Raw genomic sequence first — 23,754 nt, forward strand, 5'->3', positions numbered from 1 at the left:
TTCCATTTATTTCCTGGTTTGCCACAATTGGTGTCCCGAGTAGTTTTAATAAGGCAACGTTGACCTCCATTGCCCCCTCTTCCCCTTGTTATAGTATAATCTCCATTCTTTGCATATCTGATTTGTTTGGTAGATTAAAATAAATTATTAACTTTGCAGTTCCCACATACGCAATATCTTTCAGTGGCTATTTGCTACCTTTATTATTATTATTTGACAATTTGTATTCACTTAGTGCAATGCTGCAACCTTCTGTTAGACTCCCACCTAAACAGTATTGCTTCGAACATGTAATGAAACTGGAGAATTTTCCCCAAGAGGATTATTAATCCAGAAACTCGGCTAATGTTCTGGAGACCCGGGTTTGAATCTCGCCACGGCAGATGGTGGAATTTGAATTCAATTTAAAAAATAATCTGGAATTAAGAATCTACGGATGGCCATGAAACCATTGTTGATGGTCAGAAAAATCCATCTGGTTCACTAATGTCCTTTAGGGAAGGAAATCTGTTGTCCTTATCCAGTTTGACCTACATGTGACTCCAGAGCCACAGCAATGTGGTTGACTCTCAACTGCCCTCGGGCAACTAGGGATGGGCAATAAATGCTGGCCAGCCAGCGATGCCCATGTCCCATGAATGAATAAAAAAGGAGTTGAAGCAGCATTTTTGTTGATTCTGTGCTTTGGGATGAAATATGCAAATGTTTTGGCCTAAGAGATTATTGTACTGGGGGGAAAAGAACTGGTAATGCTTCCACCACTGAACGTCTATTGATCTGGAACCTGTTAGCAGGAGGGAGAAGTTGTGCCTTTGGAGACATGATAGGGAAATATGCTAATGAGATGGGACTAGCGAAGTAAATTAATACAGTTCTGCTTTTGTAGCAGAAGAGGACACTGGCTCACTGTGACTCCCTGGTGGCAGAAGCTGGTCTTGCAATGTTAGCTTATGTTTTTAAAAAAAAAATCTAATGGGCCCTTTTGGTGGTTCATTTGACATGGTCCATGAATGTGCTCGAATCAGTATGTCGAAGAATGCACCTTCAGTCCCTTCATGAGGTGCGACGTGATCTTTTGGGGATATCACTAGGAAAGGGTCAAGTGGAGACTAATCGCTGCCCTAGAAACCATAAGATACAGGAGCAGAATTGGGTCATTCTGCCCATTGAGTCTGCTCTGTCATTCAATCATGGCTGATAGGTTTCTCAATCCCATTCTCCTGCCTTACCAATCAAGAACTTATCTAACTCTGTGTTAAATACACTCAATGACCTGGCCTCCACAGCCTTCTGTAGCAATGAATTCCATAGATTCACCACCATCTGGCAGAAGAAATTCCTCCTCATCTCGGTTCTAAAGGGTTGTCTCTATATTCTGAGGCTGTGTCCTCAGATCATAGTCTCGCCTACTAATGGAAGCATCTTCCCAATGTCCACTCTATCCAGATCTTTCAACATTCTGTAAGTTTCAATCCTTAACTCCATCGAGTACAGACCCAGAGTCCCTGAACACTACTCATACATCAAGCTTTTCATTCCTGGGATCATTCTCGTGAACCTGAGCAAGAGATGCACTGAAGGCAAGTTGGATTGTTCTAGTCCTTATCTTACTGGTGCTGAGTGAGGGCTGAATTGTCATCTGCCTGGTCAGATTGCAGCCTTCTGGCCAAAGAAGAGGACATAGAAAGACCCAGGAATTGGTTGAGGACTGGTACAGTCATTGCTGCTTTCTTTATTTTGTGTTTTATGGGCTCAGACTTGAGCTAAAACTGGATGCGACTTGATGCCAATTGACGTGTCCTGAAAATGCTGGCTCTTTGCAAGGGTGTCGTTTAATGCATTCTGGTATTTTGCCCAGTTTTCCTTGGCTATAGTTTAGCCTTGCAAGGTTACCTGACCACGGGGAGTGTTGCATTCTAGTCCCATTCTAATTGTTGTATTTCTTACCGAAGTCTCACTGGGCAGTGAGATGCACTCATCATGTGCTCAAAGTATACTAATAGAATTCTACTAATAGAATCCCTCCAGTGCAGAAGGAGGCCATTTGGCCCATCGAGTCTGCACCGACCACAATTCCCGTAACCCCACATATTTACCCCGCTAATCCCCTGACATCAAGGTCAATTTAGCATGGCCAATCAACCTAATGCTATTCGTCTTTGAAGTATGGGAGGAAATCAGAGCCTCTGGAGGAAACCTACGCAGTCACGGAGAATGTACAAACCCCACACAGACAGTGACCCGAGGCTGGAATTGAACCCGGGTCCCTGGTGTTGTGAGGCAGCAGTGCTGACCACTGTGCCACCCCAGCTGTTCTGCCTATGAGATGGTGCACAGAAAGCTCTGATTCAGTGAGACTCGCTCCTCTGATACAAGGTTGAAGTTGGCCACAAGGACTTGACATGTCGATTTTTGACATTTGTTTCCCAAGGACCTTGGATTAAACTTTTATTTATTTTTAGCTCGAGACTCTTAATGTTTTAAAGATGGTTTGCCATCTGTGCTCCTAGTGATGGGACATGATCCAAAACTACCTGCAGGTATTGGATTTATAAGGTTCCTAAATTTATGAGGCAGTGAATCTTTTTCTAATTAACTTTTTTTTTAAAGACTGCGACAGCAAAACATCCACAGTGCATGGTAAAATTTGGTGTCAGCTATCCGAGGGTGCTGAGCACAAAGTATCTTGGTGTTGGGTTACTCCAGAAGCCTGTTTGGCAGCCTGCCCACTCTCTACATCCCCTCCTGCGGGAATATGTGAAATGGAAACACATAACTTTGGGATCAGTAGAGAAATGCTTTTTCAATCAAGTCTAGAATATGAGAGGAAGTTGTAATTCAGGTGTGAGGTTTTACTGATTTCCTTGTTGCAATACTTTACAGTTGATTAGGGAACCCGGCAACATTGCAGATTACAGACTCTCCGCTTTCATCCTTAAAGAAAGTAATCTATTCCTTTGAACTATAAGCTCGGTGACTTTTTTTTTTCTCTTTTTTGCGTTTCAGGTTATTAACCTTTCCACCTCTTCCTCCATTCCCTTGGTTCTTAGGTATTGGGTGCATTGACTGAGCCAACAAGAAGGCAAGCTACTCCTAGCTCTCTTTAGTAATTTGAGTGGAGACGCAGCCTTTGACATTTTTAGTTTCTCCGTCCTTTCACGTGGGATCATGAAACCCTACAGTGCAGAAGGAGGCCATTTGGCCCATCAAGTCTGCACTGACCACAATCCCACCCAGGCCCTATCCCCGTTTACCCTAGCTCGCTCCCCTGACACTAAGGGTCAATTTAGCATGGCAAATCCACCTAACCCGCACATCTTTGGACTGTGGGAGGAAACCAGAGCACCCGGAGGAAACCCACGCAGACACTGGAAGAATGGGCAAATTCCACGTAGACAGTGACCCAAGCCGGGAATCGAACCCAGGTCCCTGGCACTGTGAGCCAGCAGTGCTAACCACTGTGCCACCATTCCACCTGATGAAGTGTGGTTGCTGTTGTCTCTCTCTCGTGATGGCATGGCCGAGATTTGGGACAGGTTTCTGCCCTCTCCTTTGCATTGATTATACCTTATCTCACCTAAGCACTTCACAAGCACACCTCCAGCCTCAGTGAGTTTTTAATTATGTTCTGGACCATACGAATGCAAGTTCCCAAGAAGATGAACTTCTGAAACAAGGTGCAAGGAATGAACAGAGCAGAAGTAGGCCATTCATTCCCCCCAACACCTCCCTAGCCTGTTTGCTATTTAATCAGATCATAGCTGATCTGATTGTAACCTCAAGTCTGCATCCCACCTCCCCATGGTTTTCATCCCCTTGCTTACCAAGAATCTATCCACCTCTGCCTTTGAAATATTCAAAGACTCTGCTCCCACCATCTTTTTAGGAAGAGAGTTCCAAAAGGTCGTGAATGTAGCCCAGTCCACCATGCAAACCAGCCTTCCATCCATTGACTCTGTCCATATTTCCCACTTCCTTAGCAAAGCAGCCAGTATAATTAAGGACCCCACGCACCTCGGACGTTCTCTCTTCCTCCACCTTCCATCAGGAAAAAGATGCAAAAATCTGAGGTCATGTACCAATCGACTCAAGAACAGCTTCTTCCCTGCTGTCATCAGACTTTTTTGAATGGACCTACCTCGCACTAAGTTGATCACTGCTGCCTCACAGCGCCAGGGGCCTGGGTTCGATTCCCGGCTTGGGTCACTGTCTGTATGAAGTTTGCACGTTCTCCCCAAATCTGCGTGCATCTCCTCTGGGTGCTCTGGTTCCTCCCACAGTCTGAAAGATGTGCTGGTTAGGTGCGTTGACCTGAACAGGCACCAGAGTATGGCGACTTGGGGAATTTCACAGTAACTTCATTGCAGTGTTAATATAGGCCTTACTTGTGACTAATAAATTGACTTTAACTTTCTCTACACCCTAGCTACTTCTGTGACACTACATTCTGCAACCTCTCCTTTCCTTCTCTTTGAACGGTATGCTTTGTCTGTATAGCACGCAAGAAACAATACTTTTCACTGTATGCTAATACATGTGACAATAATAAATCAAAAGATTCGGGATCCTCAGAGGAAAAAAAAATCTCCTTATCTCTTGTCTCGAATGGCCTTTATTTTTAAACAGTGACCACTAGTTTGAGATTCTCCCACAAAAGGGAACATCCTCACCACATGCACCCTGTCAAGACCCTTACAGATCTTTTATGTTTCAATTACTCACTCTTCTAAAATTCAGTGGCTGCAAGTTTTTCTCATAAGGCAACCCACCCATTCCAGATGTAAGTCTGGTAAATCTTCTTCAAACTGCTTCCAACACAGTTTAAATTGCTTTTTTTGGGTGTAATTTTACCTTGTTCCTGGGAATGTGCCTCCATGTATGGGGAAGGGATGTAAAATTGGGTGCTGTGGCAGTACCATGCCTGCTGCCTACCTGCCTGCACTAGTATTTTACCAGTGGTGGGGGAGGTATCAGGTGGCCTGCCCACCCATGAGGCCCTTAAGTGGTCAGCAACTCCCGTATCTACCTCCCCCGCCCCGCACAGTACTACTTCTCCTCCCATCCTCCCAAACCCTGTTCCTTCATCTCCCTTCCCTGGCACCGTCCAACAGGTCCCAGCAAGCCTCCCATGACTCGCTTTTGTTATCCACCCTCACGTCTGCTGCTGGGATCTGGGGCGGCATGGTAGCAGTGGTTAGCACTGCTGCTTCACAGCTCCAGGGACCTGGGTTCGATTCCCGGCTCGGGTCACCGTCTGTGTGGAGTTTGCACATTCTCCTCGTGTCTGCGTGGGTTTCCTCCGGGTTCTCCGGTTTCCTCCCATAGTCCAAAGATGTGCGGGTTAGGTTGATTGGCCATGCTAAAATTGCCCTTAGTGTCCTGGGATGCATAGGTTAGAGGGATTAGTGGGTAAATATGTAGGGATATGGGGGTAGGGCCTGGGTGCGATAGTGGTTGGTGCAGACTCGATGGGCCGAATGGCCTCTTTCTGTGCTGTAGGGATTCTAAGATTTCTTCCCAGACAGAGGGGCAGAGGTCTCGCCATAAAATCTACAGGTAGAGGTGGACTTTTCCCTGAAATGGGTTATGTGGGGTGCTGAGGCCACCTCCTTCATATAAAATCTAGTCTTTTTGAAGCAGATGGCATATGTGACTGAAGATATTTGTATTCACCTTGTGTAATCAGGATCTCCCAATCTATCAGTTTCCTCTCTCAGAAGAGCAAACACTGTCCAGACACCAAATGCAAATACTGTGGATCTACTGGTTGTTCCTACCCAGCATTTCTGCTTCATTATTTGGGGGAGTGAAGGGGGAAAACCCTGTGATTTGATTCTTTCACCTGAAATGTTTCAGTTTTCACAGATCATTGAATCCCTACAGTGCAGAAGGAAGCCATTTGGCCCATCAAGCCTGCACCCACCCAGGCCCTATCCCCATAATCCCAGGTATTTACCCTTTTGTATTCCTGACAATAAGGGGCAATTCTGCGTTGCCAAACAACCTAACCTGCACACCATTGGAGTGTGGGAAGAAACCGGAGCACCCGGAGGAAATCCGCGCAGACATGGGGAGAACGTGCAAACTCCACACAGTGACCCCGAGGCCGGAATTGAACCCGGGTCCCTGGAACTATGAGTTAATTTTGAATTAACTGCTCAATTATTTTTAGATTACTTGCGCATGAAGGATATCAGAAGTGGCTCTTTTAGCTTCAAGGATAAATGATTGAAAGTTACAGTTGCAATCAGGATCAACCCATGAACAGTGACGCCAGTGGTCAGCTAGGGTGGTCAAACTCTCTGCCTTTTGTTCAGGTGGATCCTGAATTTTAAGAGAAACTTCAGATGATGGTTGCGTCCAAAAATTGCACTTGATCTCTTCACAACAAGGTAATGAAGGAACGGGCAAGATGTAGGCCGGAATCCCTCCGCTGTCGGCGAGAAAGTAAAATTGGGCGCTCGATCAAATCCCCGTTCACAGCCACCAGGACCGGAGAATCCCCATCCGCGGACCAGGTTGGGGAATCCCGGCAGTAGACTCTCCCATGATCAAGAAACAACAGGAGACGTCGAGGATCGAGCAGAAGAAGCTTTGCCACAATTCTGAGGTTGCCCAATGCACCACTGGAGTTAATAGCTGAAACCAGGACCATGTCAACATTTTAAGAATGGGTCAAATATATGTGTGCAAGGGAACAAGGGATTGTAACTGGTGTGTAGGATCAGGATGCTGGTTGTGTAGGGAATACACACCAGAGACTGATGGGATTCAAATGGCCAGTCGGTGTTGTAATTTTGTTTATTTTTTATGTGGGGGCTGTCTATTTAATACAACTTGCCAATCTCATGGTAAAATAAATGTAGGTTCAGTATGTTTGAAGACGTGGAATAGAATCAATCAGCAGACAGGTTTACTATAATGGTTCAGCAGCTATTGTTCAGAGGGAAGTGCAGCTACAGCTCCTCACTACTTGCTGCTAGCAAAACTGAAAGCTCCTCGGAACAATGTCTGGTTTATGTTCTGGCTACTTAGCACATTTTTAAAGCAAAATCACAACAGGCAATCTGTCTTAATTTTTGGGCCTGTTCTGAGAGACCCCCTTGAATAGATAATGCCTGATAATCACAGTGGAGCAATGACTAATACAGTATATAATGATCAGTGGGAATTAATATGAACTATATCAGAACTGTTCCTGGCTGACCAGACCTTTTAAATTTTTTACTCGACTATTATTTATACTGTTGTGCAGAGTCTGCAACGTTCTTCCCGTGTCTGCGTGGGTTTCCTCCGGGTGCTCCGGTTTCCACCCACAATCCAAAAGACGTGCTGGTTGGGTGCATTGGCCATGCTAAATTCTTCCCTCAGTGTACCCAAACAGGCGCCGGAGTGAGGTGACTCGGGGATTTTCATAGTAACTTCATTGCAGTGTGAATGTAAGCCAACTTGTGACAATAATAAATGAACTTAAACTTGCTATTAGAAATGAACCAGTAGGTTGCTGCATAATCCTTTTTCCATTACAATCACATTGTGGAAAATAACCCCCCAATCTCCAGTTTTGTGTGGGAATCTTTCCCAGTCGTGCAGCTTTGACCTGAAAAATGTAATAAGAAACACAAAAGTACAGCTTTAATGTTGTGGGGCTGTCTGTTTGAAGACCTTGAGAGCGTTCGGAGAGTGAGGAAATACTACCAGTGAGGCGCAGAGCTAATTACAGTGTCTTGATAACTTGCAACACTGGGCAGGAAAACCGTCCCCTGGGAAAATTGTCTGGATGCATTACAGTTTTCCCTGGGGTCAGCTACTTTTTGAGAATTCCCCAAACACGTTGTAGCAGTAACATTCATGTTCAACTCGTGAACATTCTGCCCGAGGGGGCGAAAGGAGACTGATTAATTGTCTGAACTTATAGCAGAAGAAATGGAATGAAAACTGCATGTTTTAGGTATCGAGAAGGAGTAACATCATCTGCTCTTTGATGTGAGGTTGTTTTGTTGGTATTATGGCTGTAGGTGTTTGACTGCTGATGGACAGTAATAGGCTGTGGTGGTAAAGATAGAGTCATAAGAGGTTGCTTCAAAACCAGGCATTTTTATGCCTGGCAGCCTTTTTGAGGTGGGAACAGGTATCTGACATGAAGTTTTTTTTTGAGGGCAGGGGTGAAGGTAGAAAAATGTGAAGAATGAGAATTACTTCTCTGGGTCCTGATCTCTCTCCAGGAATCATGATAAAGCTCAAAGCACTCTGTAACGGTCCTTAGTTATGATAAGCTATCTGATTCTGTTTCCATGCAAACAGATGAGTCAAAGGCCCCTTCAGCTAGACTTTTTTTTTAAAGAAACATTTTGGTAATGTGTTCATCTCAGGAACATCACATCAAAAAAACATCAGCTGCATACCAGTAGCTGGTTAATGTTGTGATTTTTTTTCTGTACTAGTTTTAAACAATGACAGGCCTTTGCCACTGGGAATGCGCCCCTAGCTTACTCTCTTGTTTTCAATTACCTTTTAAAAGTTCAAGTATTTTTTGACAAAAGATGGTATCCAAATATACATGCTTGTTCCATTTTTTTTTCCGTCTGTCACTGAATAAGTTTGATTTATCACTATCACGTCTCTTGGGACACAGTGAAAAGTACTGTTTCTTGCACGCTACACAGACAAAACATACCGTTCATAGAGTCCATGAGGGCGGAGAGGGTGTAGAATATAGGGCGCAGAGAAAGATCAGCTTAATATATGGTAGGTCCAATCAAAAGTCTGGCAGCAGGGAAGAAGCTGTTCTTGAGTCGGTTGGTACATGATTTTAGACTTTTGTATCTTTCTCCCAATGGAAGAAGGTGGAAGAGAGAATGTCCGGGGTGTGTGGGGTCCTTGATTATGCTGGCTGCTTTTGCGAGGCAGCAGGAAGTGTAGACTGAGTCACTGGATGGGAGGCTGGTTTGCGTGATGAACTGGGCTACGTTCACAACCCTTTATAGTTTCTTGCTGTCTTGGTCAGAGCAGGAGCCATGCCAAGCTGTGATACCTCTGGAAAGGATGCTTTCCATGGAGAATCTGTAAACATTGGTGAGAGTCGTAGAGGATGCGCCAAATTTCCTTAGCCTCCTGAGAAAGTAGAGGCATTGCTGGGCTTTGAAGCTATAAAGTAATGTAAAGTTCATTTATTAGTGTCACATATAGGCTTATATTCACACTGCAGTGAAGTTACTGTGGAAATCTCTTAGTCACCATACTCTGCCTGTTCGGGGACACTGAGGAAGAGTTTAGCATGGCCAACTCACTTAACCTGCACATCTTTTGACTGTGGGAAGAAATCGGAGCACCCGAAGGAAACCCACGCATACATGGGGAGAACGTGCAAACTCCACATCGACAGTGACCCAAGCCGGGAATCGAACCCGAGTCCTTGACGCTGTGCGACAGCAGTGCTAACCACTGTGTCACCGTACCGCCCTCCTTATGATAATCCCTGTGCTTTGCTTTTGAAAGAACTCTGGCACTCCCCCCTGTATGAAGCTGGGGGCGTTGCATAGGCAAAGAAATGGAAGCCATTCTGTCTGCTCTGCATCACCTAGCAATCTATGGTGAGAGCAGCAAGATAGAAATAAGTGCATAGGGTAGGAAGGAGGGAAAAACGAAAGCTGGGGGAAACAAACTCTGCAATTCCCTTTTTTGTGACTAACATTCCAATTGAGAACAGCCACGTTGACCTCTTGGCACCATTTGTGCAGCTAAGGTGACTGAAGTGTGTAGTTACCCCGAGGCTGTCCCCGTTATAATCTGTCTGTTTGCGATTTTGGGACATTGTGAAACTCGACACAGTGCTCGTTTCAAATGGGCCATTCAGTTTGTGAAGCAGCTACTTAAATGGGAGCTGTTTGTTTATAAAAATCCCAGTTTAATGAGCAATTTGCTGAATTGAATCAATCTGCAGAAATGCCACTTGCCCTCTGTATTGAAGATGATAGTTGCACTTAATTGCCCCTTGTGGACCATATTGCTGAGTTCATGCATTGAAGTCTGTAAAATGAGAGGAGACCTTGCAAATGCACCTTGTATATGTCCACGCGTTGCTGTAAAAACTCTTTTTATTGGCTGTATTAACAAGCTGCCTTCCAGAAAATGAGTGTTCCTTCACTCAGCGCAGGTCTTGCTTCCATTTCTGATGTACAGATCTCCCAGGTTACAAATGTCACATGTACCTGTTATGTTTTGCCCCTGTGAACTAAGGGGCATAAAGAATTATGAGTTGGCTTGAATACTCAAATACTGGGAGCTGTTTATTGAAGGTGTACACTCATTCGCAGTTGGGTCTAACACTGCCCAATAGGGTCACACACTGGGTATCCCTCCCCTCCCCCTGCCCCACTTCCTGGCCCTGGACAGAAAGATAACAGCAGTGGCATAATCCTGACTTCTAGGCTACCATTGGTGAATTGTTGTTCTTGGTATTCCTATGTACATGCAGGTTTTATCTTGCTGCCAGTAATCTGACTAGATCTACATACTTTTTATTTTTGAAACCATATGTCCCAGGCTGCCCTATGCTACAACTGGTCAATAAGGGAAATCTAGGTGGCAGATCTATCTGATATACATGTTTGTTTCTGTTTACCTGTTGCAGTGTTCATGGTAACGCTTCTTATTATTTCAGATGTTGAATGTTGGCAATGTAAAGAGTTGTCATCTTTCTGCTCTCCACAATTTAGCTGCACTAATACCAACAGTTAGGTTTGTTAAACCAGTAACTGTAGATCATAAAATCCTTACAGTGCAGAAGGAAGCCATTCGGCCCATCGAGTCTGCACTGACCACAATCCCCACCCAGGCCCTATTTCCATAACCCCACACATTTTATCCTGTGAACCCCCCTGACACTAGGGTCAATTTAGCCAATCAACCTAACTCACACATCTTTGGACTGTGGGAGGAAAATGGAGCACCCGGAGGAAACCCACGCAGATTATCAGCTTTAAGTCAAGTCGGCATTTGCCAGCCTTGCTGCTCTGAAATATTCACGTCAGTCAATCTGTGTGGCGTCTCTGGGGTCAGTATTAATTCAATGGATGTCCATCTCAAAGACCAGTGACATGAGGGTGGGGGATCTCGGTATTTAGAACCGCAAGAATCCATAGATTTTGAGAAGCTTATTGTTGTAAAGGTTTCTGAATAATTCGGAAGATGTGTTTTTTTAAAAGACTACGAATGTGCACAAATAGATTTCATGTGAAGTGTTGTAAATACTCAGCAGGTTAGGCGGTGTCTGTGGAGGGAGGAGCAGAATTTTGGGTTTGTGACTTTCATCGATACTGAGGAGAACGGGCGGCACGGTGTCAGTGGCTAGCACTGCTGCCTCGCAGCTCCAGGGACCCGGATTCGATTCCCAGCTTGGGTCACTGTCTGTGTGGAGTTTGCACGTTCTCCCCGTGCCTGCGTGGGTTTCCTCCGGGTGCTCCGGTTTCCTCCCACAGTCCAAAGATGTGTGGGCTAGATGGATTGGCCATGATAAATTGACCCTTAATGTCAGGGGGATCAGGAGGGTAAATATGTGGGTTACAGGGATAGGACAGTACCTGGGTGGGCTTATTGTTGGTGCAGACTCGATGGGCCAGATGGCCTCCTTCTGCACTGTAGACTCTATGAATTAGAAATGTAATAGAATTTGGGTAAGTGAAAACGGGCACGCGATGAGAAAAGAACGAAATGGAAGGTCTGAGAGGGGAGGGTAAGAGCGATTCAAAAAGCTTCATGATACAAAAAACAAAAGGTGTGGCGATTGCGCAAAGTAAAGAAATCAAAGATGTCTCGATGAGATGGGATGTCTGGACAGCAGCCATCCAAATGCCAGTAAATGAATGAAGACAAAAAACTGAACCAGCAAAAAAAAATACACAACAAAACGGGGGCACAGGTTATGCTCCAAAATTATTGAACTCAATGAGTCCAGAAGGCTTGGTGGAGTGCCAAGTCAAAAGGTGAGTTGTTGTTCCTCGCGCTTGCACTGAGATTCATTGGAATGCCAAGGTCAAAGACCGGGTGGTCAGAGGGGTAAGGGTAGGCGGAGAATTGGAACAAGAAAAAGGAAGCTCAGTCATAGTAATGAACCGCAAAGCTGCCACCACTGTTTGGTCTGCCCTGTGTAAGCAAGAGCCATCTATTAAATTGAAAGGTGTACACATAAATTGCTGTTTCACTTGGAATGAGTGTTTGTGTCCCTGAACAGCAAGAAGAGGTTAGAGGGGCAGGTGTTGCTTGCATGAAAATGCGCAGTGAGAAGGGGAAGGGCTGACTGTGCTGTGGACCAGATTGCAGCAAAGGCTATGGTCCCTTTTGGAATGCTGAAAGGGAGGACTGGAGGACATGATGCTGGGTAAACAGATTCTTTCTTTGGCCTAAATAAAGGAAAGTTGCAACCCTGCTTTTTGTTTGAGCTTCCCATTAATTGGGGACTCCTTAGGCATTTTGTCCTTTTTTACCAGCAAATTCTAAAACGGAGATCATGGTGGAGAGAGATTTGATTTTGATTCATTATTGTCACATGTATTGGTATACAGTGAAAAGTATTGTTTCGTGCGCACTACACAGACAAAGCATACCATTCATAGAGAAGTAAAGGAGGAAATGCAGAATGTAGTGTTACAGCCATAGCAAGGGTGTGGAGAAAGATCAACTTAATGCGAGGTAGGTCCATTCAAAAGTCTGATGGCAGCAGGGAAGAAGCTGTTCTTGAGTCGGTTGGTACCTGACCTCAGACTTTTGTATCTTTTTCCCGACGGTAGAGGGTGGAAGAGAGAATGTCCGGGGTGTGTGGGATCCTTAATTATGCTGGCTGCTTTTCCGAGGCAGCGGAAAGTGTAGACAGAGTCAATGGGTGGGGGGCTGGTTTGCGTGATGGACTGGGCTTCATTCACGACCCTTCGTAGTTTCTTGCGGTCTTGGATAGAGCAGGAGCTACACCAAGCTGTGATACAACCAGAAAGAATCTGTGGACTTTTAGTGGAGAGAAGTGTGAGGCTGGCAGACAAAGAAGGATGTTGAGGGGCAAAAGATTATGGAGCATGAGGATCCCTCATTAGAGATGTTGCTCTAATGATGCTGGATTACTGAACCTTTGCAATTTAGCCCAACACAGTGGAGAGAGAGCAATGAATACCATAAGTAAAAATGCAACTCCCAGCTAAATGAATCGGACCAGCATAAGCCACTCGATTTAGCGCCCAGTCTGTACTGAGTTCAACTTTGGCTCCTCGTACTCGGAGCAGTAAAGCGGGGCATGTGTGGCAGCTCGTTTACATTGCAGTTGGAAAAGCAAGTTCCTTTTCTGGTTCAAGAGAAATGGGATCTATTTTTCTACAGACTGGCTAGATTACACTTTTACACCCAACGGAATTGGTGTCTGAGGGTATGAGCACTGTTTATTTTTGTTTTCATGCCAGACCTAAGCTGCTGTCTGTCAGTGCTTCCAGGAGCTGATTAGTTAAGCACTTTCAGTAATCGCCGATTAACATGGGGGATGCAGTGGCTGTGCTGGATTCCCCTCCCTGAAGATGTCGAGAGGAGGAGGGCAGGGGTCATTGCCATGGCGAAGACCACCAGACAGGACTTTGGCAAACAAGGAAATGCCTGTTTTTTTTTTAAAAAGAGGACAATACTTTGCCTTTTAATCTTGAACTCAATATTCTTATCTCTCACAGTTTAAGCTTGATGCATTGTCTGTTTAAACTTGCAGGATTGATTACAACCTGAGGTTTTTGGTATATTCCACTACCCCCCACCCCTCTCTCCTGCTCCCCCTCCCCCGCCAAGTCAAGCTTATTTCTTGCACCTCATTTTTAAACTTTCTAATTATATTTTGGTCACAATTGAGTGAAGGAAATTCCTCGTGTCTAATGCTGGATATGATCTGCAATGGGGGTTTTCAGAGATGCAGGGATGCAATTTCCAAATGTCTTTTGCCGCATTTATCTTCAGTGTGTTTTTTTTTTTCGGGTCCAGTTCCTGTGTACACGCCAGGAGTGGAACTAAATTTATAATGGAAGTATAAAAATAAGAACCGAATGTTTGTCTGCAAAGTGGTTTACTTCTGCCCCTATGATTGGACCGTTCAGCTCCTTGAGCTGCTTCAATTAGATCACAATCGATCTGCATTTTATTTTACTCCTGATACCCTTATCTAACAAGGAGATACCCCTTTAATTGTCTGGGCATTTCCACTGTTGGGTGAAGAGTTTCCGATTTCAAGTACTTTTATTGTGTGAAGAAATGCTCCCCGAAACATTTCTAGCTCTACGAATTATTCCCTTTCTCCTCGATTCTCCCACTCAGTCGATAAAGAAAGTGTTTCCATTCTAATCTTTTTTTAAAAATCCCTTTAAACACCTCAGTTGTACCTACCCTTAACAACAACACTTAATCTGGGCTCCACATATGCAATGCTGTGGAAAATCAAACTAACATTGTTCATGTTTTCTTGCAGTAGTGGCATAATTTTCCTTTCAGGTTGCCAATGCAATGCAGTCATTGGAACAGCTGGTCCACTGGTTGTCAATATCTGTAGTAGTCTTCTCCAATCAACATAGCTATTATATCTCTTACATTGTTTTGCATAATTTAACTGAAATTAGAATGCAGTGGAGATTTGAAGATTTTTATACCTTATTGCAGCTAATATAATTAAGGGTGGCACTGCTGCTTCACAACGCCAGGGACGCAGATTCGATTCCCGGCTTGGGTTCCTGTCTGTGTGGAGTTTGCACGTCCTCCCCGTGTCTGCGTGGGTTTCCTCCAGGTGCTTTGGTTTCCTCCCACAGTTCAAAGATGTAGCACTGATATTAGAACCAACTCTAACATGTCTTACCGTATAGCATTGGAACCAACTCTCCATCAATACAACTAGTTGATGAAAACATTGCAATCATCAAAGATAAAATTTCAAGTAATCCAGGTGAAAATAAGCGGCAGCAGCCACTGAGTTTAAGGAAGGAAGCTCATGGTTAATAAATTTGATAGTTATTTTTGAGGAGGTTACAGATATGACGGGTAGGGTGTGTATTAATTTTCAGAAAACCTTCGAGAGAACAAGAGGGGAAATTGGGGGAGGATGGTAAACATAGATTTTCAAAACTAGGCCGAAGGAATGACCCAGTTGGTATTGAGGGCAGCTTCTTAGTGACTGGCAGATGGAATTTATACTGAGGTTACTTCTGTTCTTTGCGCATGCTAATTCAGATATAGGTCTAGACGGAGTTGTGTTCAAGTTCACGGACAATGCTACAATTGAAGGCAAAGCAAATAATTCTAACCAAAGAAAGCGAGGGGATTTTGATGAAATGGGGAATGTGTAAAAAAAAAAATGAAATTTTAGTATGTGCACATTTGCTAACTTTTTAAGGTGAGGGTAATTATTCGGAGGATGGGGTGATGAGGAAGAGCAGGGCATCTGGGATACAGGTTCAAAATTGTCGGCACAGATGGGAGGCTATTTAGCCCATCTGTGTTGTCTCTGTGTAAGTTGCCTTGTGTCATTGTCCCAGCTTCTCCCTTTGGCCCTGTACATTCTTCCTTTTCCAGATAATACAACTGAGGCCAATACGTTGTGTGATTTCAAGAAGAAATTCTTGGGGGGGAATGGGGGGGGATCAGAATATTAAATTCTATGATCAAAATGAATGGCGGAGCAGGCTCGAAGGGCCGAATGACCTACTCCTGCTTCTTGTTTCTACGTAACTGTCTATTAAATGCCTCGACTGAACCTGCCTCTGACACATTTTAAGGCAGCACATTCCAGATCCTAACCATCTGCCGCATCAAAAAATTTCTTCTCATCAAATATTAACAGAATAGCCTCAAGTAGAGGAAGCTGATGAAGTACTGCGGTATCATAGAATCCCTACAATGCATAAGGAGGCCATTTGGCCCATTACTCCTGCGCTGACAACAATCCCACCCAGGCCCTATCCCCATAAGCCCACATGTTTATCCCGGTAATCCCCCTGACACTAAGAGGCGAGTTAGCATGGCCAATCAACCTAACCAGCACATGTTTGGATTGCGGGAGGAAACCGGAGCACCCGGAGGAAACCCACACAGACATGGGGAGAATGTGCAAACTCCACACAGACAGTCACCAAGGCTGGAATTGAACACTGACGCTGTGAGGCAGCAGTGCTTGCCACCGTGCTGCCCACAAAGCTTCACAGCAAAGTATATAGAATATAAATACTTAGTAGGACCTCAGTTGGAGTAATCGGCAACTTTAGGTTTTGCAGTATAGGATGTATGTTGAGGCACTAGACTTGGTATGAGTAAATGGAGAAAAGATTGGAGAATTTTCCATTCCAGCAATTATATGGTAATTAGCAAGTGCTTAAAAATATGAAGGAGTTGGACAAAGGTGTAGACTCTGAGAAGGGAAATTGATGCGGAATCAAATGCAAGAGACTTGGCAATTGCTTTTGTGCTACAGCACTGGAGTGAAGGGAGAGCACTTAGACTCTCACAAGATAATTGTAGCATTTTCTGCAAGTATTTTGTTTTTATTATTTTGAGCTTTTCTGATATTTAATTTGAAATATCACCAGTAACTGACAAAGTGGCGTCAGGCTAGATTCATGAGATCATAGAATCACTATGGTGTAAAAGGAGGCCATTTGGCCCATCAAGCCTGCAGTGACAACAGTTCCACCCAGACCCTATCCCCGTAACCGCATGTATTTACCCTGCTAATCCCCCTGACACTAAGGGGCAATTGAGCATGGCCAATCAACCTTATTGCTAGAAGGTGAACTGTGTGTTCCAATTGGCTCACTTTATTTTTCCTGTCCTCCCCACAAACATGAGCCAGTTAGCCCTTATTCACAATGAGTTATTTATTTAGGGCAGGCAGATAGGTGTGCCCACCACACAGATATTTCCAGAAATCCTGGCAATATCCCATGATTTACAAGAAGTCTTCCTTTGTTCTGCGGGATTATAATTCTGCCTCGGATCAATACCAATGATAAACCATAAGATCCACCACTAAAGGTAACCCAGGAACTAATATCCAAACCTGGATTTGCAAGTCAAATCTATAGTTGAAATAGTAACAGGATTAGCTTTTCCAAGAGCTGTTGAAGACCATTTATATTAAACTAATTTAACAATGTAAATTAGTTAGAGTGGAGACCTAATTTAAAGAAATTTGAATCCTGTTATTAACTGAGTTTTGCCCTGAGATTTCATGTTTTGAACAAAAGCGTTTAGTGCCCAAAGCAAGTACTACGAACTTAACATTATATAATTATATAAATACTTTGATTTTACACCCAAACGACTCAACAGATCCCTGTTTCACTTTTATTTCAACCCAAGCGTTCTCCTATTCTTTACAGGATGTTGAGGATTCCTCCTTCTCCTGAGACCAAACCAAGTATGCCACAGCTCTCTGGGATTTACTTTGATCTTATTCAGTTTTTCTACAACAGGGAAACTGGGATTTGCGGGGTCCTTCCACTACTGTCCAGCTCGGTGAGCCATAAAACTCCTGATTGTGGACCCCCCAGGTCACGCACAAGTTTCCATGCATTCCTGTTTTGTGACTCTAAATCGGAAACATCCCTGAATCCTGATGGCCCTCTTGTTCCAGGCAGTTTCTCTCTTTGCCTCCTCCAAACTGGCCTGAACTCAGACTCTAAGTTTTAAAGGTTTTAAAAAAAAATTATTTGTGTCACAAGTATGCTTACATGAAGTTACTGTGAAATTCCCCTAGTTGACTGTGTGAAATCTCCCTGAAATCTATTGCCTCGGCAATGTGACATATTTGGGATATCCCAGTTGGAGATTTGAGCTAATTATCAATGAATAGAACCATAGAATCCCTACAGTGCAGAAGAAGGCCATTCAGCCCATCAAGTCTGCATTGACAGCAATCCCACCCAGGCCTTAAGTATTTATCCTGCTAATCCCCCGACACTAAGGGGAAATTTAGCATGGTCAATCCACCTAACCCGCACATCTTTGGAGTGTGGGGGGAAACTGGGGCACCCGGAGGAAACCCACGCAGACACGGGGAGCATGTGCAAACTCCACACAAGGCCGGAATTGAACCCGGGTCCCCGGCGCTGTGAGGCAGCAGTGTTAACTACTGTGCCACCATGCCGCCCAATGATTCCAAACCTTTGTTTTGTGGTGGGAAGCCATATGAGTAAGTTTTAAACTGCTTTATTGAAACAGCTGTAGACATCCTGGGTGGAACTCTCTTGTCGTACACCCTGTCACCATTGCCAGCGAGAACAGAGAATTTGGTGCCCAGTTGAAACTCCATTCACTGCAATGAGACTGGAAAATCCCAGCCGCGGGTGAAGTCGGAGAATCCCAGACCCACTAAAAAGCTGAGATAACTCAATTCCCATTACAGTTCACACTTTGAATTGCAATTAGTTTAGGTCTATAATGGGGGAGCAACCAGCCTCTCAAACATTTAACTTGCATTTTTTTGAAAATGTCGGTCTCCAAACTTTACTCTTAAAATGTATGAATCCTGAGATTAGGCATTTGTAATAAAGTATAGAGTTATGGCGGGAATTCTCCATGCGCCTGCACTGTTTCACAGTGGCAGGAGGCATCCTGCTATTGGCCGGCAGTGGGATCTTCTGGTTCCACCAACGTCAATGGGATTTCCCACTGAATCCACCCCAGAAAACCCATGACAGGCTTGCCGTCAATGGGGCTGGAAGATCGTGCCATCCAGAACAGCTGGAATTTTCTGGCCATGGAATAGGTACTTGCAATAAGGGGGAGGTTGCACGGCAGAGTGGTCAGCACTGCTGCCTCATAGCGCCAGGGACCCGGGTTAAATTCCCAGCTTGGGACACTGTCTGTGTGGAGTTTGCACATTCTCCCTGTGTCTGCGTGGGTTTTCTCCGGGTGCTCCAGTTTCTTCCCACAGTGCAAAGATATGTTGGTTAGGTAGATTGCCCATGCTAAATTGCCCCTTAGTGTCAGGGGGACGAGCTAGGGTAAATGCATGGGGTTGTGGGTATAGGGCCAGGTGGGATTATGGTCGGTGCAGACTTGATGGGCCAAATGGGACTGTAGGATTCTATAGTTCTCAGGATAAGTTCAGCAGTGTGAGTGTCATTAGTTAAAGGTTGGGGAAGAGTAAGATGCTGCAACGATAATTGACTGTTTCCCGAAGGTTAAACTGCAATGATGGACTGCCTTTGCCCAAGTAAACTAGCTCCTGTTTAACTGACAGAGGATGCTGAAAAGAGCAAATCCCTCAGCCTAAAGTTGTGAAGGTAAACCTGATCCCCTGGAGAGATCAGTGCATTTAAGATGATTAAAAGAATGCAACCTGGCCAACTTGTTGTGCATTTTGAGGTGAGGGAGGTTGTGCAGAAGTGGGCAGGTAGAAGGTGTAGATGTTTTGCTCATCTCAGTGATTTGGGAGGGAAATTGTGGAAACCACCCATGGAAATGGGGGGAAAGATTGGATTTTTCCAGAGTCATGCCTGGAGTTCCTGAATTTGCCTGATCGATTGAGGGCAATGGGGGAGCAACTTTAAACAAACCGTTTCTAGAATTGGCAACAGTTTTCTGGATTTTGCCTGTCACTGAGGGTGGGATGATTGGTGGACTGCGGTGAAATTGACCAATGGATAGAAATTAGCCAATAGGAGCAATGTAAGTTAGTTTCACTCTGGTGTTAGAATGTTGATTGGACATGTATTGTGATGTTACTTTGAAAAACTTGATGCCCCCTTGGAGCCATCTGTGTAAAGACTGCAATGCACTTTTAGTCAACATTTTTCATGGAAAGATGTTGCTATGGCAAAAGCTTTGCTTGCTGGCCAAGTTGTGTAAACACTCTTGCCTCCCTCTTGCAGCGATACATGATATATAACACAGCCCAGTATCAGTAACTTAAAGCACCACAGAGCAGTGGAATAGTTGCCTAATTATAGGCTTTGTATCAGTGAATGTGTGCTGCCATTGTTCCTTCATGAGGATGGAATTGAGAAGTGGGCAGTGGAGAAGAATCTTGAGGCAGGAACCTAATTGAAAGGTTGAGTGAGAAATTGATTTATACATACCGGTTTTTGAATTAACCTGCCCTTTCAATGCATCCAACAACTAGCTAGCTTCCATATTGACTTGTGTATATTAATCTAATCTGTGCTATATTAGGTATGCTCTTGCCATGTCATCTGGATCCATGATAGTGGATTAATAAGCATTTCATTTTTACAAATTTATCAAACAATCAGTTGTAAAATACCAGGAATTTATTTGAATTGGGTTCATTCTCCGTGAATAACTGGCCAACATGATTGCCATTTTTTAAATAAATTGATTCAATGCTGTCTTGAATCAATTTTACTGATTTCTTTTTTTGTTTGTTTGAATACTGAATCAGACTAAGTGAGTTATTGTAATTCCAAGCATCCCACTCTCTTGCAAGCATTGATTATATGTAGCTCTGCAGGCCTCTGATACGCTCTGGTATTCATCTCAAGTGGCCATGTTAACAGGTTATACATTCAAAGGTATACTGTCACTTGCTGGATATCTGGTTGCAAACCAGATTGAAGGATACAAGTATCGGTAAAAGTAGCCAAGTGTCATGTGCCATAAGAGTCATGCAGTGCAGAATAGGCCCTTCAGCTCATCGTGTCTGCATTGACAAAGCTACACTAATCTAGTTTTCCAGCACTTGGCCCAGAGCCTTGAATGTTATGACATTTCAAGTGCTCATCCAAGCACTTTTTTTTTAAAGGTTGTGAGGCCTTCTGCCTCCACTACCCTTCCAGCAGTTTTGTACAACTCCAACATAACCTTCCTTCTCTAATAATCTATGCCATGACTGATAAAGGCATAGATTATTATAGATATAGATCCCTCTTTTCCTCGGAGCTTCCGAGTGTCCCGCCATTCATTTGAGAGCTCCCATGTCTTATTAAGGTCAGGACCTGTGAGGATGCCAGGCAGAGGACAGGAACGGGAATATGATGAGCAGGATTCGATGGGGTATGTTTATGGAATACCTTCTTTGGAAGGCTGGGAACTGTACTGAGACTTTTTCCACTGCATCTGAATTGGAGGTAGTAGACTCTGCAAATGGGTAGCTTGTGGCAAGATTTCATGGGTTAAGTTTGATCTTCCTCATCCCATGTTTGGAGTGCTTCTCAATGGGCCCAGATCGTAAACTTCAGCAGATTAATTGAGGCGCTTTGCGACATTAAAAAATTGCCTTCAGTTCTTGAGTTTTATACATTATTTCCTCCAGCCCTAGTTACTACTCTCTTTCTTTCTATTTTCAGGAGGGGAAAGAAGCACAGCATGATCCTGCGGACACAGCTCTCAGTCCGAGTCCATGCCTGTATCGGTAAGTCAAAGGTTTCCCTTGTAATGAGAAGGTGAGTGGGCTTCAGACTCAACACGATCAGCAAATTGGAAATAGACTGAAGAGCAGTAAAATTTGCATTTACTTTACTGGCTGACTTGCCAAGCGTGGGGTTTCCAGTTCCGTTTGCACAGATGGAGGCACATTTGAAGGTTAATGCTGAAACTTATCACTTTCTTTCAATGGGCTACAATCGTACGCAGAATTTGATGTGACAAAAATAGTCATAATCTAGACCACTGCAAAACAGACCATTGTGATGGAGAAAGAAAGAGCCTTTTAAATGGACCGCTTAGATACCATGGAGATTGTAGCTGATTCTCTGAATACATTGGATACAAAGAACATTTAGTTTATTTTTCATGCTAAGAGAATGAGCAATGTGAAGCTAAATCTCTACAATCTTGGACAGAAGAAAGTTGCATGTAGACACCCTTGGAATGTATATAAAATGTTAAATCATAATTGCCTGGCTAGAAGACTTGGAGAATGTCAATTTTAGATTATGAAAGTAAATTATAGAAGCGGTACCGGCCCGGAATCTTCAAGAAGCGATCATCATTGTATTACCACGGTGCTTGAATGTTTCTACGGTGCAACATTTCTTAACGGGTCCTCTGAGCTCAGCTTCTCCAAAAATGCGGAGCGTAGTGTCCATCGCAGCGCTGTTTCATTGGGGGAAGGTGAATCTTTTAACAGCACTAGCTGCAATCTGATACATTAAAAGATCCAATGTGAATGTTAGTAAGTGGGTGACTGGGTGGGGATGGGATCAATTCTATATTTACTCAGGAGCTGGTGTAGGACTTTTCTGTCCAACATTTTTTGGGTAACTTTCCAGGTAAGTCCCATGGAACTGTCTGAAGCCTTCGACTCCAGCTCAAAGTCTGAGGCAGTTTGCAGAGAGTCCTGGGTCCCAAAGCCCACCTTGGTTCATATGTCCAGTCTCCAACTGTCTGGAGACCAGAACATAAAATGAACAAAGAGGACAAAGAAAATTACAGCACAGGAACAGGCCCTTCGGCCCTCCGAGCTTGCACCGACCATGCTGCCCGACTGAACTAAAACCTCTTATCCATCCGGAAAGAACAAAGAAACATCTGGGAAATTGTGACTGCTCAAAGGTGCTTAACATTTCTGCATTTAATAATGTTCCAAATGTAGTTTGATGCGAGGCTGTCTGTGTATTGGCACACTGATTTTCCAAGTATTCTTGGATGCGTCCCTTGTAAATACTTTCACCATTGACCTAATTCCAGGGCTCCTGTATAGGAACATTTGAAAGAGTGCATTAGTTAAAGGGAAATATGCTATTAATTGCAGAAAGTATCTTTTGGCTGTGCCTGAAACCATGTTATTTAGTTAACATACAAAGAAATTCTGAAATGTGATACCCTTGGACATTTGAGAAAGTGCCCGCAGATTGCTGGAGCTCTGGGGTCTCCATTTGAAAGCTTATGCCTTAGAAGGGTGACCGTGTGGACAGTACAGCTTTTAGCCTACTGTCAAGTTCCCAGACACCAGTGGGCAATAGCAGCTGCCCACAGTCCCAGACACTTCCTCCAAGGTGAGGAATTTAACCAAAAATGCATTTTTTTTTTGATGTGGGGAAAGTGTGGGTATGAATTTATATTAGTAATCCTTGCGCCTAGAAGTTTTACAGCTGACTTTGAGACCTAATGATGTGACTGCAGGTTTACATTTGCACAGCGTCAGCTCTGGATTTGCTCCGGAGCCTAACTTTGCCAGGCGTTAGCAACCTTTCAAATCCAGGATATAAATCACATCTGCACGCGAGCTTCTAGGATTTGCAGACGTGAGTGTGTGAATTATGCAGCTAAGATGTCTCGTTTTTATAGAGCTTAACATTTCATTCTGTAGTTTTTTTTTTGTTTTTATTCCAATTCAATCAAATCGAGTCCAATTCAGAGTCTCAACAAGTTGCGACATTCCCGATCCAAGCTGACAGTTGGTTGAATTTTATGCAGACCGCGAGCTAAGCCATTCTACGTAATCGTGGCAAGGTTAGGGAATTCCTAGATACCGTGCCACATGGAAGAAAGCCTTCCTGTTGGAGCCCATTACTCTGGACTGAGCTGTTATAAACTATTGATCAAGCTTAAGCCAAATCCAAATTATTGTCATGGTCTCCGTTTTGGTTCAGGAAATAAATGGAATACTCACTGTTCTGGGTTTAAAATGAACACGAAGCTAAGTTTTTTTTTAAATGCTTGCTTTGTCAGTCCTGTTTAATGGTGTTTTGCATAATGATCATGTCCATTCGAGTTTTTAAAGTTTATGCCTGATTTGCATTTACATATACGCAACCTTGTAAAACATTTCTCTTCTTGGAAATTGGT

At 43.9% G+C, this 23,754-nt stretch overlaps 1 protein-coding gene across 10 annotated transcripts in view; it reads left to right on the top strand.

The window, feature by feature from the left end:
- The window catches only part of fhod3b (formin homology 2 domain containing 3b), a 601,875-nt gene that overhangs the window by 29,560 nt on the left and 548,561 nt on the right, over positions 1 to 23,754 (top strand). For all 10 annotated transcript variants that reach the window (XM_078198392.1, XM_078198352.1, XM_078198362.1 and 7 more), the window contains exon 3: positions 21,312 to 21,376. In XM_078198392.1, coding sequence (XP_078054518.1) covers positions 21,312 to 21,376 — 65 coding nt within the window. The remainder of the gene's footprint in view (positions 1 to 21,311; positions 21,377 to 23,754) is intronic.

The sequence above is a fragment of the Mustelus asterias genome, chromosome 2, assembly GCF_964213995.1.
Source record: "Mustelus asterias chromosome 2, sMusAst1.hap1.1, whole genome shotgun sequence".
NCBI lineage: Eukaryota > Metazoa > Chordata > Chondrichthyes > Carcharhiniformes > Triakidae > Mustelus > Mustelus asterias.